Source organism: Poecile atricapillus, unplaced genomic scaffold (assembly GCF_030490865.1).
Source record: "Poecile atricapillus isolate bPoeAtr1 unplaced genomic scaffold, bPoeAtr1.hap1 scaffold_323, whole genome shotgun sequence".
In the NCBI taxonomy this organism is placed as follows: domain Eukaryota; kingdom Metazoa; phylum Chordata; class Aves; order Passeriformes; family Paridae; genus Poecile; species Poecile atricapillus.
The window spans coordinates 18,421-37,283 of NW_026709122.1; the positions used below are offsets into that span (position 1 = coordinate 18,421).

Below are 18,863 nucleotides of genomic sequence, written 5' to 3' on the forward strand. Positions count from 1 at the left end.
GGGGCGTGGCCGCTGTTTTGTGGGCGTGGCCTCGGCGGGGCGTGATTGACACACGCAGAGTGGGCGTGGCCATGTCCAGGTGGAGGGGGCGTGGCCACAGAGAGGGGCGTGACCACAGAAAAGGGGCGTGGCCAGCGGGTTATTCCGAGAAGGGGGCGTGGCCTGTCGCGACAGGGGGCGCGCGAAGGGGGAGGGGGCGTGTCCCGGGGGGGTATTTTGGGGAGGGGGCGTGTCCCGGGGGTATTTTGGGGAGGGGGCGTGTCCTCAGGGGGTATTTTGGGGAGGGGGCGTGTCCTCAGGGGGGTATTTTGGGGAGGGGGCGTGTCCTCAGGGGGGTATTTTGGGGAGGGGGCGTGTCCCGGGGGGTATTTTGGGGAGGGGGCGTGTCCTCAGGGGGGTATTTTGGGGAGGGGGCGTGTCCCGGGGGTATTTTGGGGAGGGGGCGTGTCCCGAGGGGGGTGTGTGAGGGAGGGGGCGTGTCCGAGGAGGGGGCGTGTCCGAAGAGGGGGCGTGGCCACCGAAGGGGGCGTGGCCACCGAAGGGGGCGTGTCCGAGGAGGGGGCTCGCGCGGTGGGTGCGGAGGGCGCGGCAGCGGCGGCCATGGACGGGCGGCCCGGACCGAGGTACCGGGGGAGGGGGGGGGGGAATTTGGGGAGGGGTCCCGGGGCTGAGACCCCCCCGGGGAGGGGCGGGGGAGGGGCCTGGAGGGGTCACCGGGAACGGGGGGTCCCGGGAATGCGACCCCCGGGGGGGGCGTGGCCAGGGAATGAGACCCCCGGGAGGGGCGGGGTCCGCCCGCATGGGCGGGGGTCCCGGGGAGGGGTCGGGACTCGGCTTGGGGAGGGGTCCCGGGGCTGGGGGGGGTCGGGACTCGGCTTGGGGAGGGGTCCCGGGGCCGGGACTCGGTTTGGGGAGGGGTCCCGGGGCCGGAATTCCCGGGGGAGGGGTCCCGGATCCGGTCTGGGACTCTCCGGGGGGGCGGGTCCCGGTTGATTTTGGGGGTCCCGGGACCCCCGGGGGGGTCGGGATCGGTCGGGGGGGGGTCCCGGGAATGGGACCCTCGGGGGGGGGCGGGGCCCGGTTGATTTTGGGGGTCCCGGGACGGGAATTTTGGGGAGGGGGGCGCGGGACCCGCCCCCCTTCGGCCGGGACCCCCGGGAGGGGGGGGGCCGGGAATTGGGGGGGGGGTCCCGGGTCGGTTCGGGGGTCCCGGGTCGGTTCGGGGGTCCCGGGTCTGTTCGGGGGTCCCGTGGCGGAATTGGGGGAGGGGAGGGGGGGTCACGTGAGGAATTTGGGGACTTTTGGGACCCCCGAATTTGGGGCGGGGGTCGCTCCCACGTGGCGGCCGAGGGGGGGGGGGAGGGGGTCCCTCAATGAGGGGAGACCCGGAGGGGACACGGGCGGGACCGGTCAGGGTTCGGTACCGGGACCAGTCGGGGTTCGGTACCGGGACCCGTCGGGGTTCGGTACCGGGACCGGTCAGGGTTCGGTACCGGGACCAGCCTGGGTTCGGTACCGGGACCAGTTAAGGCTCGGTACCGGGACCGGTCAGGGTTCGGTACCGGGACCAGTTAGTGCCCGGTACCGGGACCGGTCAGGGTTCGGTACCGGGAGCAGTTAAGGCTCGGTACCGGGACCAGTTAGTGCCCGGTACCGGGACCAATCAGTGCCCGGTACCGGTCCCGGTTTGCAGCCGGTTCTGGTCCCAGTTAGTGCCCAGTACTGGTCCCGGTTCTGCTCCCGGTTTGCAGCCGGTCCTGTGTCGGTTCTGGTCCCAGTCACTGCCCGGTCCCGGTCCCGGTTCTGCTCTCGGTTTGCAGCCGGTACCGGTCCCAGTCACTGCCCGGTACCGGTCCTGGTCCCAGTCAGTGCCCGGTACCGGTCCTGGTCCCAGTCAGTGCCCGGTACCGGTCCTGGTCCCAGTTAGTGCTCGATGCTGGTCCCAATCACTTTCCGGTTCTGGTGTCGGTTCTGGTCCCAGTCACTGCCCGATACCGGCCCCGGTTCTCGTCCCGGTTTGCAGCCGGTACTGGTCCCAGTCCTGGTCCCAGTTTGCAGCCGGTTCTGGTCTCGGTTCTGGTTCTGTTCCCGGTCCCGGTCCCAGTTAGTGCCCGGTTCTGGTCCCAGTTTGCAGCCGGTTCCGTTCCCGGTTCCGGTTCTGTTCCCGGTCCCGGTCAGTGCCCGGTTCTGGTCCCGGTTCCGTTCTCGGTTCTGGTCCCGGTCCCGTTCCCGGTTCCAGTTCTGGTTCCGTTCCCGGTCCCGGTCAGTGCCCGGTTCTGCTCCCGGTTCTGGTTCCGTTCCCGGTCCCGGTCCCGCTCCCATTCCCGCCTTCCCCTCTCCCTCATTTGCATAAATCACCATAAATTTGCATAGCCCCGCCCCCTCGGGGCCCCCGCGCTGCCCCGGCCGCGGCCCCCGGGCCCGGAGCCAGGAACAGGAACGGGGAAAAATCGGGAACAGCGCGTGCCGGGAGCGGCACGTGCGCGGCCCCGGGGCCCCGGGAGAGCAGGGAAAATACGGGAAAAATGGGAAAAACGGGAAAAATGAGAGAAACAGCGAAAAAATGGGGAAAAACGGCGAAAAAATGGGGAAAAGCGGGCCGAAAATGGCCAAAAACCGGGGAAAAACCGGGAACAGCGCGTGCCGGGAGCGGCACGTGCGCGGCCCCGGGGCCCCGGGAGAGCACGGAAAAAATGGGAAAAATGGGAAAAACGGGAAAAATGAGAGAAACAGCGAAAAAATGGGGAAAAATGGCGAAAAAATGGCCAAAAACGGGCCGAAAATGGCCAAAAACCGGGGAAAAATCGGGAACAGCGCGTGCCGGGAGCGGCACGTGCGCGGCCCTGGGAGAGCAGGGAAAAAATGGAAAAACAGGGGAAAATGGGAAAAATGGGAAAACCGGGAAAAACCGGCGAAAAAATGGGGAAGAACGGCGAAAAAATGGGAAAAAACGGTGAAAAAATGGGAAAAAACGGGGAAAAAATGGGGGAAAATGGGAATATGTGAAGGTGGGAAGGCGGGAATGCGGGAATGCGGGATTTTGGGGATCCAAGGGGAATTTTGGGATTCGGTTTGGGATTTTTTGGGGTTAAATTTGGGATTTTTTGGGGTCTCCTCCCCAGGCCGACCCCCGAGGGCCGCCGGGAGCGCTCCCGGGACAGGGCGGGGATCACTGGGGGAAGTTTTGGGGAGGATCCAGGAGGATTTTTTGGGTTAAATTTGGGATTTTTTGGGTTCAATTCGGGATTTTTTGGGTTCATTCGGGATTTTTTGGGGTTCATTTGGGATTTTTTGGGTTCAATTCAGGATTTTTGGGGTTCATTTCGGATTTTTGGGGTCTCCCCCCCAGGCCGACCCCCGAGGGCCGCCGGGAGCGCTCCCGGGACAGGGCGGGGATCAGTGGGGGAAGTTTTGGGGGGATGCGGGAGGGGATTTCGTGATCCAGTGCAGGATTTTGGGGACACAGGGGGATTTTTGGGGTTCATTTGGGATTTTTGGGGTTCATTTTTGGGGTCTCCTCCCCAGGCCGACCCCCGAGGGCCGCCGGGAGCGCTCCCGGGACGCCGCCCGGTGCCGCCGCAGCCGCGAGGCCGAGGTGTTCGGGCAGCTGGCGCTGGCTCTGCCCTTCGCCCGCGGGGTCAGCGCCCACCTGGACAAAGCGTCCATCATGCGCCTGACCATCAGCTACCTCCGCGTGCAGCGGCTGCTGGCTGCCGGTCAGAGACACCCCAAAACCACCCTGAACCCCAAAATCCATCCCGAACCCACCAGGACCCCGAAATCCCACCGGGAACCCCCAAAATCCCACCGGGAACCTCCGCAAAATCCATCAGAAATCCATCAGCTACCTCCGCGTGCAGCGGCTGCTGGCCGCCGGTCAGAGACACCCCAAAACCATCCCGAACCCCAAAATCCATCCTGAACCCCAAAATCCACCGGGAACCTCCCCAAAATCCCACCAGGAACTCCCCCAAAATCCATCAGCTACCTCCGCGTGCAGCGGCTGCTGGCCGCCGGTCAGAGACACCCCAAAACCACCCTGAACCCCAAAATCCATCCTGAACCCACCGGGACCCCAAATCCACCCAGAAACCCCCAAAATCCCACCAGGAACTCCCTCAAAATCCATCAGAAATCCATCAGCTACCTCCGCGTGCAGCGGCTGCTGGCCGCCGGTCAGAGACACCCCAAAACCGCCCCGAACCCCAAAATCCATCCCGAACCCCAAAATCCACCCCAAATCCACCGGGAACTCCCCCAAAATCCATCAGCTACCTCCGCGTGCAGCGGCTGCTGGCCGCGGGTCAGAGACACCCCAAAACCGCCCCGAACCCCAAAATCCATCCTGAACCCCAAAATCCATCCTGAACCCCAAAATCCACCGGGAACCTCCCCAAAATCCCACCGGGAACCTCCCCAAAATCCATCACAAATCCATCAGCTACCTCCGCGTGCAGCGGCTGCTGGCCGCCGGTCAGAGACACCCCAAAACCGCCCTGAACCCCAAAATCCATCCCGAACCCCAAAATCCCACCAGGAACCTCCCCAAATCCACCGGGAACTCCCCCAAAATCCATCAGCTACCTCCGGGTGCAGCGGCTGCTGGCCGCGGGTCAGAGACACCCCAAAATCATCCCGAACCCCAAAATCCATCCTGAACCCCAAAATCCACCCCAAATCCACCGGGAAACCCCCAAAATCCCACCGGGAACCTCCCCAAATCCATCCCGAACCCCAAAATCCATCCTGAACCCCCCCAAATCCATCCTGGACCCTCCCCCGAACCCACCGGGACCCCAAAATCCACCGGAGCCCCCCGAGACCCTCCCCAAATTCACCGGGAACCTCCCCAAATCCTCCAACCCTCCAGGACCCCCCGACCCTTTTAGAGACCCCCGGGATTTCTGGGGACCCCCCAGGGTTTCGGGGACCCCCTGAGACCCCCCGAGACCCCCCAGACCCCTTGAAACCCCCCCAAACCCCTCCCAATGCCCTGGGTGGGTTCTACCCCAAACCCCCCAGGACCCCCGACCCTTTTAGAGACCCCCGGGATTTCTGGGGACCCCCCGGTATTTTTGGGGACCCCTCCGGGTTTCGGGGACCCCCTGAGACCCCCCCGGGCCCCCCAAAACCCCCCCAGACCCCTTGAAACCCCCCCAAACCCCTCCCCAGGGTCCCCAAACCCCTCCCAATGCCCTGGGTGGGTTCTACCCCAAACCCCCCAGGACCCCCGACCCTTTTAGAGACCCCCGGGATTTCTGGGGATCCCCCGGTATTTTTGGGGACCCCCCGGTATTTTTGGGGACCCCTCAGGGTTTCGGGGACCCCCTGAGACCCCCCCGGGCCCCCCCAGGTGCGTGGGCAGCGGCTGCCGAGGCTGTGGACGGCTGTTACCTGCAGGCTCTCAGCGGCTTCGTGATGGTGCTGAGCGAGGGGGGGGACATGATTTACCTGTCCGAGAACGTCAGCCGCCTGCTGGGGCTCAGCCAGGTGCGCGGGGGGACCCCGAAACCCGCCCGGGGGGGTCCCCAAAACCCGCCGGGGGGGTCCCCAAAACCCGCCGGGGGGAGCGCAAAAATCCCCCGGGGGAGCGCAAAAAATTCCGTTTGGAGCGGCCCCGAAATGTCGCGAGGAGGGGAAAAAAATGGACCTGGAGGGGGGGAAAATGCAGGGAAAAGCCCCAAAAATGTGTCCGGGGGGGTCCCCAAAATCTGCCCTGGGGGGGTCCCCAAAATCTGTCCTGGGGGGTCCCCAAAATCCCCCGGGGGGGTCCCGGAAAATTCCGTTCGGAGCGGCCCCAAAACGTCGCGAGGAGGGGGAAAAATGGACCTGGGGGGGTCTAAAAACGTGGGGAGGGGGCTCAAAAATCCCCCTGGGGGGTCCCCGAAATCCCCCGGGGGGGTCCCCAAAAATCTCAGGGGGGGATCCCCAAAAAATCTGCCCTGGGGGGGTCCCCAAAATCCATGGGGGGGGTCCCCAAACGCTTTTGTGGTGCCAAAAACTCCTCGGGGAGCCCCAAAAATCCCTCGGGGGGGCCCCAAATTTGACCCAAAATTCGGGGGGGGGGTCCCCGAAATTGGGGAGGGGTCCCCGAAATTGGGGGGGGTCCCCGAAATTGGGGGGGGTCGCGAGATGAGGGCGCGACCCCCCCAGCTGGAGCTGATCGGGCACAGCGCCTTCGACTTCGTGCACCCCTGCGACCACGAGGAGCTGCAGGACGCGCTGGGGCCCCGGCAGGGTGAGACCCCTCCCCAAATTAACCCCGAGACCCCTCCCCTCATTAATGAACCCCTCCCCTCATTAATTAACCCCTCCCCAAATTAATTAACCCCTCCCCTCATTAATTAACCCCGGGATCCCCGCCCCAAATTAACCCCGAGCTCCGAAAATGTCCCTGGGACCCTCCCCAAAATCATCCCTGAGCCCCCGGCAGGGTGAGACCCCTCCCCAAATTAACCCGGGACCCCTCCCCTGATTAATTAACCCTGAGACCCCTCCCCAAATTAACCCCGAGACCCCTCCCCTGATTAATTAACCCTGAGACCCCTCCCCAAATTAACCCGGGACCCCTCCCCTCATTAATTAACCCCTCCCCTAATTAATTAACCCCTCCCCTAATTAATTAACCCCGGGACCCCTCCCCAAATTCCCCCCCCAGCGCTGCCCCCATAGCGGGGGGGGCGCTCCGAGCATCGAGAGACCCCAGACCCCAAAATCCCCCAAAATCCCCCCAAATCCGGGGTCCCCCGACCCCCGGGACCCCTCCCCAGTTCCCGGGACCCCTCCCCAATTCCGGGACCCCTCCCCAATTCCGGGACCCCTCCCCAGGGTCTCTCCGGCTGCGGGGGGAGCGCTCGTGCCTCAGTTTCTCTCTGCGCATGAAGAGCCCCCAGACCCCAAAATCCCCCAAAATCCCCCAAAATCCCCCAAAATCCCCCCAAATCCGGGACCCCCCGACCCCCGGGACCCCTCCCCAATAATTCCCGCCCCCCCAGGGTCTCTCCGGCTGCGGGGGGAGCGCTCGTGCCTCAGTTTCTCTCTGCGCATGAAGAGCACCCTGAGCGGCCGCGGGCGCTGCCTCAACCTCAAAGCGGCGTCCTGGAAGGTGCGGGGGGGAAATTGGGGGAAATTCGGGGGATTTTGGGAAATTTGGGGATTTTGGGGGATTGGGGGGAAATTTGGGGGATTTTGGGGACATTTTCGGGGATATTTTGGGATATTTTGAGGATTTTTTGGGGATATTTCTGGGATATTTTGGGGATATTTGGGAGGGATCCCAGGGGAGAATTCCGGGGGAATTTCGGGAATTTTCGGGAAGTTTCCAAAGGGAATTTTGGGGAGTTTTGGGATTAAATCCCGAGGGTTTCCGGGCGGGATTTCGGGAAATTTCCAGGAAGGATTTTTGGGGAATTTTGGGGAATTTTGGGATTAAATCCCGAGCGCTCCCAGGGGAGATTCCGGGGGATTTTCGGGGGGATTTTGGGGTGGTTTTGGGGGTGAATTTGGGGGTGTTTTTGGGGTGTTTTTGGGTGTTTTTAAGGTGTTTTTGGGTGATTTTAGGGTGATTTCGGGTGATTTTAGGGTGTTTTCGGGTGATTTCATGCTCCCCCAGGTGCTGCACTGCGCGGGGTGATTTTGGGGGTGGTTTTGGGTGTTTTTGGGTGATTTTAGGATGATTTCGGGTGTTTTTGGGGTGTTTTGGGGTGATTTTGGGTGATTTTTGGGTGTTTTTGGGTGTTTTTGGGGTAATTTCGGGTGTTTTTGGGTGATTTCATGCTCCCCCAGGTGCTGCACTGCGCGGGGTGATTTTGGGGGTGGTTTTGGGGTGTTTTTGGGGGTGATTTTGGGGGTGTTTTTGGGTGTTTTTGGGTGATTTTAGGGTGTTTTTGGGTGTTTCCATGCTCCCCAGGTGCTGCACTGCGCGGGGTGATTTTGGGGGTGATTTTGGGGGTGGTTTTTGGGTGTTTTTAAGGTGTTTTTGGGTGATTTTAGGGTGATTTCGGGTGGTTTTGGGGTGTTTTTGGGTGTTTTTAAGGTGTTTTTGGGTGTTTTTAGGGTGATTTCAGGTGATTTTAGGGTGTTTTTGGGTGATTTCATGCTCCCCCAGGTGCTGCACTGCGCGGGGTGATTTTGGGGGTGGTTTTGGGGTGTTTCTGGGTGTTTTTGGGGTGTTTTTGGGGTGTTTTGGGGTGATTTCGGGTGATTTTAGGGTGATTTTGGGTGGTTTTGGGGTGTTTTTGGGTGATTTTAGGGTGATTTCGGGTGTTTCGGGCTCCCCCAGGTGCTGCACTGCGCGGGGTGATTTTGGGGGTGGTTTTTGGGTGTTTTTGGGGTGTTTTGGGGTGTTTTTGGGTGATTTTAGGGTGATTTCGGGTGTTTTTAAGGTGTTTTTGGGTGTTTTTGGGGTAATTTCGGGTGTTTTTGGGCTCCCCCAGGTGCTGCACTGCGCGGGGCACATGCGCACGTACTCGGGGCCGGGCTCGGGGCCCGTGCGGTGCCTGGTGCTGATTTGTGAGGCCATCGCCCACCCCGGAGCCATCGAGGCCCCGCTGGGCTCGGGCACCGTCCTCACCCGGCACTCCATGGACATGAAATTCACCTACTGCGACGACAGGCGGGGACCCCGAATCTGACCCCAAACCCCAAATCCTGACCCCAAATCCAACCCCAAATCCTGACCACAAATCCAACCCCAAATCCTGACCCCAAACCCCAAATCCTGACCCCAACCCCAAATCCTGACCCCAACCCCAAATCCTGACCCCAAATCCAACCCCAAATCTGACCCCAAACCCCAAATCCAACCCCAAATCTGACCCCAAACCCCAAATCCGACCCCAAATCCCAAATCCTGACCCCAAATCCAACCCCAAATCTGACCCCAAATCCCAAACCCCAACCCCAAATCCAACCCCAGATCCAGCCCCAAATCCAACCCCAAACCCCAAACCCCAAACCCCAAATCCTGACCCCAAACCCCAAACCCCAACCCCAAATCCAGCCCCAAATCCTGACCCCAAATCCTGACCCCGATGATGATTTTGGGGTGCTGGATCAGGGAGGAGCCGGGTTTCGGGGTTTTCCTCTGGGATTTTGGGTTTTTTTCCCCGGGATTTCGGGGTGGGGGCTCAGAGGGGTTTTGGGGTGCCCCTGATGCTGATTTTGGGGTCCCCTGATGACGATTTTGGGGTGCAGGATCGGGGAGGTGGCCGGGTACCACCCCGAGGAGCTCCTGGGCTGTTCCCTGTACGAGTTCGTGCACGCGCTCGACTCCAACACCCTGAGCCGCAGCGTCCACACCCGTGAGTGCCCCGGGAACCCCAAAAACGACCCCAGGAACCCCAAAAATGACCCTGGGAACCCCAAAAACAACCCCGGGAACCCCAAAAACACCCCAGGAACCCCAAAAACGACCCCAGGAACCCCAAAAACGACCCCAGGAACCCCAAAAATGACCCCGGGAACCCCAAAAATGACCCCAGGAACCCCAAAAATGACCCCGGGAACCCCAAAAAACACCCTGGGAACCCCAAAAACGACCCCAGGAACCCCAAAAATGACCCCGGGAACCCCAAAAATGACCCCGGGAACCCCAAAAACACCCCGGGAACCCCAAAAACGACCCCGGGAACCCCAAAAATGACCCCGGGAATTCCAAAAACGACCCCGGGAACCCCCAAAAAACACCCCGGGAACCCCAAAAACACCCCGGGAACCCCAGAAACACCCCAGGAACCCCAAAAAAACACCCCGGGAACCCCAAAAACGACCCCGGGAACCCCAAAAACGACCCCGGGAACCCCAAAAATGACCCCGGGAACCCCCAAAAACGACCCCAGGAACCCCAAAAACGACCCCGGGAACCCTAAAAATGACCCCGGGAACCCCAAAAACGACCCCAGGAACCCCAAAAATGACCCCGGGAACACCAAAAACACCCCAGGAACCCCAAAAATGACCCCGGGAATTCCAAAAACAACCCCAGGAACCCAAAAAACACCCTGGGAACCCCAAAACCTTCCAGGAACCCCAAAACCTTCCAGGAACCTCAAAAATCCTCTCGGGAACCCCAAAATTCCTCTGAATGCCCCCCCCAGCACATCCCCAAACCCCCCAAATCTGCCCCTGGGTATCCCAAATGCCCCCAAAGACCCCCCAAATCCCCCCCCAAACCCTCTGGGGACCCCCCAAACCCTCTGGGGACCCCCCAAACTGTCCCTGGGGACCCCCAAACTGTCCCTGGGGACCCCCCAAACCCCCTGGGGACCCCCAAATCCCCCTGGGGACCCCCAAACTGTCCCCACAGTGCTGAGCAAGGGCCAGGCTGTCACCAGCCACTATCGGTTCCTGGCCAAGCGCGGGGGGTTCCTCTGGGCACAGACCCCCAAATCCCCCCCAAATCCCCCTGGGGACCCCCCAAATCCCCCTGGGGACCCCCCAAATCCCCTTGGGGACCCCCAAATGTCCCCACAGTGCTGAGCAAGGGCCAGGCTGTCACCAGCCACTATCGGTTCCTGGCCAAGCGCGGGGGGTTCCTCTGGGCACAGACCCCCAAATCCCCACCAAATCCCCCCCAAATCCCCCCAAATCCCCCCAAATCCCCACCAAATCCCCCCCAAATCCCCCCAAATCCCCCCAAATCCCCCCAAATCCCCCCCAAATCCCCCCCAAATCCCCCCCAATCCCCCTGGGGACCCCCCAGATCCCCCCAAACCCTCTGGGGACCCCCAAATGTCCCCACAGTGCTGAGCAAGGGCCAGGCTGTCACCAGCCACTATCGGTTCCTGGCCAAGCGCGGGGGGTTCCTCTGGGCACAGACCCCCAAATCCCCCCAAATCCCCCCAAATCCCCCCAAATCCCCCCCAAAACCCCCTGGGGACCCCCAAACTGTCCCTGCAGTTCTCAGCAAGGGCCAGGCTGTCACCAGCCACTATCGGTTCCTGGCCAAGCGCGGGGGGGTTCCTCTGGGCACAGACCCCCAAATCCCCCAAATCCCCCCCAAATCCCCCTGGGGACCCCCCAAACCCCCTGGGGACCCCCAAATGTCCCCACAGTTCTCAGCAAGGGCCAGGCTGTCACCAGCCACTATCGGTTCCTGGCCAAGCGCGGGGGGTTCCTCTGGGCACAGACCCCCCAAATCCCCCCCAAATCCCCCTGGGGACCCCCCAAAATCCCCCTGGGGACCCCCCAAACCCTCTGAGGACCCCCAAATGTCCCCACAGTTCTCAGCAAGGGCCAGGCTGTCACCAGCCACTATCGGTTCCTGGCCAAGCGCGGGGGGTTCCTCTGGGCACAGACCCCCAAAACCTCCCCAAATCCCCCCAAATCCCCCCCAAACCCCCTGGGGACCCCCAGATCCCCCCAAATCCCCCTGGGGACCCCCCAAACTGTCCCCACAGTTCTCAGCAAGGGCCAGGCTGTTACCAGCCACTATCGGTTCCTGGCCAAGCGCGGGGGGTTCCTCTGGGCACAGACCCAGGCCACCGTGATGGGCGGGGGGCGAGCGGCCCCCGAGGGCATCGTGTGCCTGCACTTCGTGCTCAGGTGGGGCTCAGGGGGGTCCTGGGGGGGATTTGGGGGGTCCTGGGAGGGATTTGGGGGCTCCTGGGGGGATTTGGGGGGGATTTGGGGGGGTCCTGGGAGGGATTTGGGGGGTCCTTGGGGGTTTATTTGGGGGTCCCTGTGAGCATCGTGTGCCTGCACTTTGTGCTCAGGTGGGGGTCAGGGGGTCTGGGGGGGGTTTGGGGGTCCTGGGGGGGATTTGGGGGATCCTGGGGGGTCTCAGGGGGGATTTGGGGGGTCCTGGGGGGGATTGGGGGGTCCTGGGGGGGATTTGGGGGGTCCTGGGGGGGATTTGGGGGGTCCTGGGGGAGATTTGGGGGGTCCTTGGGGGTTTATTTGGGGTCCCTGTGAGCATCGTGTGCCTGCACTTCGTGCTCAGGTGGGGGTCAGGGGGTTTGGGGGGGATTTGGGGGGTCCTGGGGGGTCCTGGGGGGGATCTGGGGGGTCCTGGGGGGTTTATTTGGGGTCCCCGAGGGCATCGTGTGCCTGCACTTCGTGCTCAGGTGGGGGTCAGGGGGTCTGGGGGGGGTTTGGGGCGTCCTGGGGGGATCTGGGGGTCCTGGGGGGGATTTGGGGGGTCCTGGGGGTCCTGGGGGGGATCTGGGGGGTCCTGGGGGGGATTTGGGGGGTCCTTGGGGGTTTATTTGGGGTCCCCGAGGGCATCGTGTGCCTGCACTTTGTGCTCAGGTGGGGGTCAGGGGGTCTGGGGGGGGTTTGGGGGGTCCTGGGGAGGATTTGGGGGATCCTGGGGGGTCCTGGGGGGGATTTGGGGGATCCTGGAAGGGATTTGGGGGTCTCAGGGGGATTTGGGGCCATTTGGGGTCGTTTCGGGGGTCCTTGGGGGGATTATTTGAGGCTCCCAGGGTTTTGGGGAGGGGTCAGGGGGGTTTTTGGGGTCCCGGGGTATTTTGGGGAGGGGTCTGTCCGTTTGTCCATCCGTCTGTCCATCTGTCTGTGTGTGACCCCCCGGGGTATTTTGGGGAGGGGTCTGTCCGTCTGTCCATCTGTCCATCTGTCCGTGCCCCCCCAGCCGTGTGGAGCAGGGGGGTCTGTCCGTCTGTCTGTCTGTCTGTCTGTGACCCCTGGGGTTTTGGGGTCCTGGGGTATTTTGGGGAGGGGTCAGGGGTTTTTGGGGTCCCGGGGGTATTTTGGGGAGGGGTCTGTCCATCTGTCCATCCGTCTGTCCGTGCCCCCCAGCCGTGTGGAGCAGAGGGGTCTGTCCGTCTGTCTGTCTGTCTGTCTGTGACCCCCGGGGTATTTTGGGGAGGGGTCTCTCTGTCCATCCATCTGTGCCCCCCCAGCCGTGTGGAGCAGAGGGGTCTGTCAGTCTGTCTGTCCGTCTGTCTGTTTGTGACCCCCCGGGGTATTTTGGGGTCCCGGGGTATTTTGGGGAGGGGTCTGTCCATCCGTCCATCTGTCCGTCCGTGCCCCCCCAGCCGTGTGGAGCAGAGGGGTCTCGTGCTGTCCCTGGGGCAGAGCCAGCGGCAGCAGCCGGGGGGGGGGGGGGCGGCGACCCCCGGGACCCCCGGGACCCCCGGGACCCCCCCCCGAGAGCGTCCTGGAGCTGGGACTGGGTGAGGGGGGCTGGGGGGGGTTTGGGGGGATTGGGGGGGAATTGGGGGGATTTGGGGGGGATTTGGGGGGATTTGGGGGGGGATTTGGGGGGTTTTCGGGGGTCCCGGTGCTGATTTGGGTCTCGTTTCCCCCCCAGGGCTGGGGGTTCCGGGGGTCCCGGGGGTTTTTGGGGTATTTTGGGGTATTTTGGGGTATTTTGGGGGGTTTTTGGGGGTTTTGGGGGGTCCCGGTGCTGATTTCGGGGGTCCCGGTGCTGATTTCGGTCTCGTTTCCCCCCCCAGGGCTGGGGGTCCCGGGGGTCCCGGGGTATTTTGGGGGGTATTTTTGGGGGTTTTGGGGGGTTTCGGGGGTCCGGTGCTGATTTCGGGGGTCCCGGTTCTGATTTCGGGGGTCCCGGGGGTTTTTGGGGGTCCCGGTGCTGATTTGGGTCTCGTTTCCCCCCCAGGGCTGGGGGTCCCGGGGGTCCCGGGGGGTTTTGGGGTATTTTGGGGGGTTTTTGGGGGGTCCCGGTGCTGATTTCGGGGGTCCCGGTGTTGATTTCGGTCTCGTTCCCCCCCCAGGGCTGGGGGTCCCGGGGGTCCCAGGGGTATTTTGGGGTATTTTGTGGTATTTTGGGGGGTTTTGGGGGGTCCTGATGCTGATTTTGGGGTATTTTGGGGGGTTTTTGGGGGTTTTCGGGGGTCCCGGTGCTGATTTCGGGGGTCCCGGTGCTGATTTCAGTCTTGTTCCCCCCAGGGCTGGGGGTCCCGGGGTCCCGGGGGTTCTGGCCTTCGTGCGCCCCCAGCACGTCCCCGAGGCCGCTCTGCAGAGGGACCCCCGGAGTTTCTGCTCCCCGGAGCTGCTGCGGCTGCTGGGGCCCATCCTGGACCCCCCCCCCGCGCCCCCCCCGGGACCCCCGGGACCCCCCCCCCGGTGAGAGGGGCAGGGGAGGGGTCTGGGGGGGTTTTTGGGGGAGTTCTTGGGGTTTTTGGGGGTTTTGGGGGGAGGTTTTTGGGGTCTGGGGGGGTTTTTGGGGGGAGTTCTTGGGGTTTTTTTGGGGTTTTTGGGGTCTGGGGGGTTTTTGGGGGAGTTCTTGGGGTTTTTTGGGGCTTTTGGGGGGAGGTTTTTGGGGTCTGGGGGGGTTTTTGGGGGGAATTCTTGGGGTTTTTTGGGGGTTTTGGGGGAGGTTTTTGGGGTCTGGGGGGGTTTTTGGGGGGAGTTCTTGGGGTTTTTTTGGGGGTTTTGGGGTCTGGGGGGGGTTTTGGGGGGGAATTCTTGGGGTTTTTTAGGGGTTTTGGGGGGAGGTTTTTGGGGTCTGGGGGGGTTTTTGGGGGGGAGTTCTTGGGGTTTTTGGAAGTTTCAGAGTCTGGGGGGGTTTTGGGGGGTCTGTGGGGGGGCTGCAGTGGGATTTTGGGGGCTTTGGGGGGTGTTTGGAGTTATTTGGGGGCTCTGGGGTCGATGTCGGTGCCCCCCCAGCCCCCCGGGGACAAACGGGCGCTGAAGATCCCGAAGATTTTCGGGGGGAGCCGCGGCCCCGGCACCGCCCTGCAGGTGAGGGGGGGCGGGGGGGACCCCAAACCTGACCCCAAACCCCAAACCTGACCCCAAACCTGACCCCAAATCCCAAATCCTGAACCCAAATCCCAAATTCCGACCCCAAATCCCAAATCCTGATCCCAAACCTGACCCCAAATCCCAAATCCTGAACCCAAATCCAAATTCCGACCCCAAATTCTGACCCCAAACCCTGATCCCAAATCCTGACCCAGAAATGGGAGGGGACCCCAAACCCTGACCCCAAACCCCGCCCCCTACATCCCCTGACCCCGCCCTCTGACCCCTGACCTTTGACCTTTGCCCCCAGCTGGACCTGGCCATGCTGGCCCCCTACACCCCCTGACCCCTGACCTTTGACCCCTGACCCCTGACCTTTGCCCTCTGACCCCCAGCTGGACCTGGCCATGCTGGCCCCTGACCTTTGCCCTTTGCCCTTTGACCTTTGCCCCCAGCTGGACCTGGCCATGCTGGCCCCCTACATCCCCTGACCTTTGACCTTTGACCTTTGACCCCCAGCTGGACCTGGCCATGCTGGCCCCCCTACATCCCCTGACCTTTGACCTTTGCCCTTTGACCCCTGACCTTTGACCCCTGACCTCTGACCCCCAGCTGGACCTGGCCATGCTGGCCCCCTACATCCCCTGACCCCTGACCTTTGACCCTTGACCTTTGCCCTTTGACCCCTCCCCAGCTGGACCTGGCCATGCTGGCCCCTGACCTTTGACCCCTGACCTCTGACCCCCAGCTGGACCTGGCCATGCTGGCCCCCTACATCCCCTGACCCCTGACCTTTGACCTCTGACCCCCAGCTGGACCTGGCCATGCTGGCCCCCTACATCCCCTGACCCCTGACCTTTGACCTCTGACCCCCAGCTGGACCTGGCCATGCTGGCCCCCTACATCCCCTGACCCCTGACCTTTGACCTCTGACCCCCAGCTGGACCTGGCCATGCTGGCCCCTGACCACATGCTGGCCCCTGACCCCTGACCTTTGCCCCCAGCTGGACCTGGCCATGCTGGCCCCCTACATCCCCTGACCTTTGCCCTTTGCCCTCTGACCCCCAGCTGGACCTGGCCATGCTGGCCCCTGACCTTTGACCTCTGACCCCCAGCTGGACCTGGCCATGCTGGCCCCCTACATCCCCATGGACGGGGATTTCCAGCTGGGCGGGGCCGAGCCCCACCGGGGGCGGGGTTTGGGCCCCGCCCCCCCCGCCGAGGCCCCGCCCCCCCGGCCCCGCGCCCGCAGCGTCCCCGGGAGAGGCCCCCGCCCCCCCCCGGCCCGGCCCCGCCCTCCCCCGCTGGGGCAGCGACCCCGCCCTCGGCCACGCCCCCCGGGCACGCCCCGCCAGGAAGAGGTGGGTGGGGCTAATGAGGGGTTAATGAGGGGTTAATGAGGGGTTAATGAGGGTTAATGAGGGGTTAATGAGGGGTGGGTGGGGCTAATGAGGGGGTTAATGAGGGGTGGGTGGGGTTAATGAGGGGTTAATGAGGGGTGGGTGGGGTTAATGAGGGGTGGGTAGGGCTAATGAGGGGTTAATGAGGGGTGGGTGGGGTTAATGAGGGGGTTAATGAGGGGTGGGTGGGGCTAATGAGGGGTTAATGAGGGGTGGGTGGGGTTAATGAGGGGTTAATGAGGGGTGGGTGGGGCTAATGAGGGGTTAATGAGGGGTGGGCGGGGCCAGGGGGGGTTAATGAGGGGTGGGCGGGGCTGTGGGGGCGGGGTTTGTGGTGGGCGTGGCTTTAGGGTGGGGCAGGGGTGGAAGGGGTGGGGCTGGGAGGGGAAGGGTGTGGCCTGTGAGGGTCGTGGCCAGCGTGGGGCTCAGAAGGCGGGCGGCCGTGGGCGTGTCCCAGTGCTGTGGGCGTGTCCCCCGTTCCCGTGGGCGTGTCCCCCGTTCCCCGTGGGCGTGTCCCCATTCCCGTGGGCGTGTCCTGGTTCCCGTGGGCGTGTCCCGTTCCCGTGGGCGTGTCCCGGTTCCCGTGGGCGTGTCCCGTTCCCGTGGGCGTGTCCCGTTCCCCGTGGGCGTATCCCCGTTCCCGTGGGCGTGTCCCGTTCCCGTGGGCGTTGTCCCGTTCCCGTGGGTGTGTCCCGTTCCCGTGGGTGTGTCCCGTTCCCGTGGGTGTGTCCCGTTCCCGTGGGTGTGTCCCGTTCCCGTGGGTGTGTCCCCGTTCCCATGGGCGTGTCCCGGTTCCCGTGGGCGTGTCCCCGTTCCCATGGGCGTGTCCCGTTCCCGTGGGCGTGTCCCCGTTCCCGTGGGCGTGTCCCGTTCCCCGGTGGGCGTGGCCTGACCCCTCCCCCAGGCCGCGGGAGCCGAGCTGGGAGGACCCCGGGGCCCCCCCTGAAACGGGCGGAGCTGGAGACCCCCGGAACGAACCACGGGCGGCTGGTACGGGGGGGATGGGGGGACTGGGGGGGGAATGGGGGGACTGGGGGGGAATGGGAATGGACTGGGGGGGGACTGGGGGGGACTGGGGGGGAATGGGGAATGGACTGGGGGGGACTGGGGGGGGAATGGGGGGGACCTGGGGGGGAATGGGGGGGGGGACACTTGGGGACACTTGGGGGGGAACTGGGGGGCACTGGGGAGACTGGGGGGGACTGGGGGGACTGGGGGGGCACTGGGGGGGAACTGGGATGGACTGGGGGGGACTGGGGGGGACTGGGGGGACTGGGGGGGAATGGGGGGGGCACTGGGAGGGGGACTGGGGGGGGGACACTTGGGGGGGGCACCTGGGGGGGACTGGGGGGGGAACTGGGAGGACACTGGGGGGGGGACTGGGGAGGACTGGGGGGGGACTGGGGGGGGACTGGGGGGACTGGGGGGGGACTGGGGTGGGTTCGGGGGCACTGGGAGTGGTCAGGGGGGCACTGGGGGGCACTGGGGGTTACTGGGGGGGGCACTGGGGGTCACTCTGGGTCACTCTGGGGGGTCACTCTGGGGGGTCACTGGGGTCACTCTGGGGGTCACTCTGGGTCACTCTGGGGGTCACTCTGGGGGTCACTCTGGGTCACTCTGGGGGTCACTCTGGGGTCACTCTGGGTCACTCTGGGGGTCACTCTGGGGGTCACTCTGGGTCACTCTGGGGGTCACTCTGGGTCACTCTGGGTCACTCTGGGGGTCACTCTGGGGGTCACTCTGGGTCACTCTGGGGGTCACTCTGGGGTCACTCTGGGTCACTCTGGGGGTCACTCTGGGGGTCACTGGGGTCACTCTGGGGGTCACTCTGGGTCACTCTGGGTCACTCTGGGGGTCACTCTGGGGTCACTCTGGGGGTCACTTGGGGTCACTCTGGGGGTCACTGGGGGTCACTCTGGGGTCACTCTGGGGTTTTGGGGGTCACTCTGGGGTCACTCTGGGGGGTTTGGGGGTCACTCTGGGGGTCACTCTGGGGGTCACTCTGGGGGTCACTCTGGGTCACTCTGGGGGTCACTCTGGGGGTTTGGGGGTCACTCTGGGGGTCACTCTGGGGGTCACTCTGGGGGTCACTCTGGGTCACTCTGGGGGTCACTCTGGGGGTCACTCTGGGTCACTCTGGGGTCACTCTGGGTCACTCTGGGGTCACTCTGGGGGTCACTCTGGGGGTTTGGGGGTCACTCTGGGGGTCACTCTGGGGGTCACTCTGGGTCACTCTGGGGTCACTCTGGGGTCACTCTGGGGGTCACTCTGGGGGTTTGGGGGTCACTCTGGGGGTCACTCTGGGGGTCACTCTGGGGGTCACTCTGGGGTCACTCTGGGGGTCACTCTGGGGTCACTCTGGGGGTCACTCTGGGGGTCACTCTGGGTCACTCTGGGTCACTCTGGGGTCACTGGGGGTCACTCTGGGGTCACTCTGGGGTCACTGGGGTCACTCTGGGGGTCACTCTGGGGGTCACTCTGGGGGTCACTCTGGGGGTCACTCTGGGGGTTTGGGGGTCACTCTGGGTCACTCTGGGGGTCACTCTGGGGGTCACTCTGGGTCACTCTGGGGGTCACTCTGGGGGTCACTCTGGGGTCACTCTGGGGGTTTGGGGGTCACCTGGGGGTCACTCTGGGGGTCACTCTGGGTCACTCTGGGGGTCACTCTGGGGGTCACTGGGGGTCACTCTGGGTCACTCTGGGGGTCACTGGGGGTCACTGGGGGTCACTCTGGGGGTCACTCTGGGGGTCACTCTGGGGGTCACTCTGGGGGTCACTCTGGGGGTCACTCTA

At 63.8% G+C, this 18,863-nt stretch overlaps 1 protein-coding gene across 1 annotated transcript; it reads left to right on the forward strand.

The window, feature by feature from the left end:
• Positions 1–528: 528 nt before the first annotated feature.
• Positions 529–13,140, forward strand: LOC131574445 (hypoxia-inducible factor 3-alpha-like). Its single transcript, XM_058828913.1, has 9 exons — positions 529–623; positions 3,526–3,716; positions 5,354–5,490; positions 6,154–6,238; positions 6,996–7,105; positions 8,436–8,614; positions 9,196–9,302; positions 11,400–11,544; positions 12,999–13,140. The coding sequence occupies exons 1-9, from the start codon at positions 601–603 to the stop codon at positions 13,138–13,140; spliced, it is 1,119 nt and encodes a 372-aa protein (XP_058684896.1). The 5' UTR covers positions 529–600.
• Positions 13,141–18,863: the final 5,723 nt, after the last annotated feature.

Bases quoted from the DNA above. Each gene is read 5' to 3' on its own strand.
- LOC131574445 (XM_058828913.1), top strand. From the start codon at position 601: ATGGACGGGCGGCCCGGACCGAG. The intron at 624-3,525 runs GTACCGGGGGAG...TCTCCTCCCCAG, and splicing joins GACGGGCGGCCCGGACCGAG to GCCGACCCCCGAGGGCCGCC. The intron at 6,239-6,995 runs GTGAGACCCCTC...CCGCCCCCCCAG, and splicing joins CGCGCTGGGGCCCCGGCAGG to GGTCTCTCCGGCTGCGGGGG.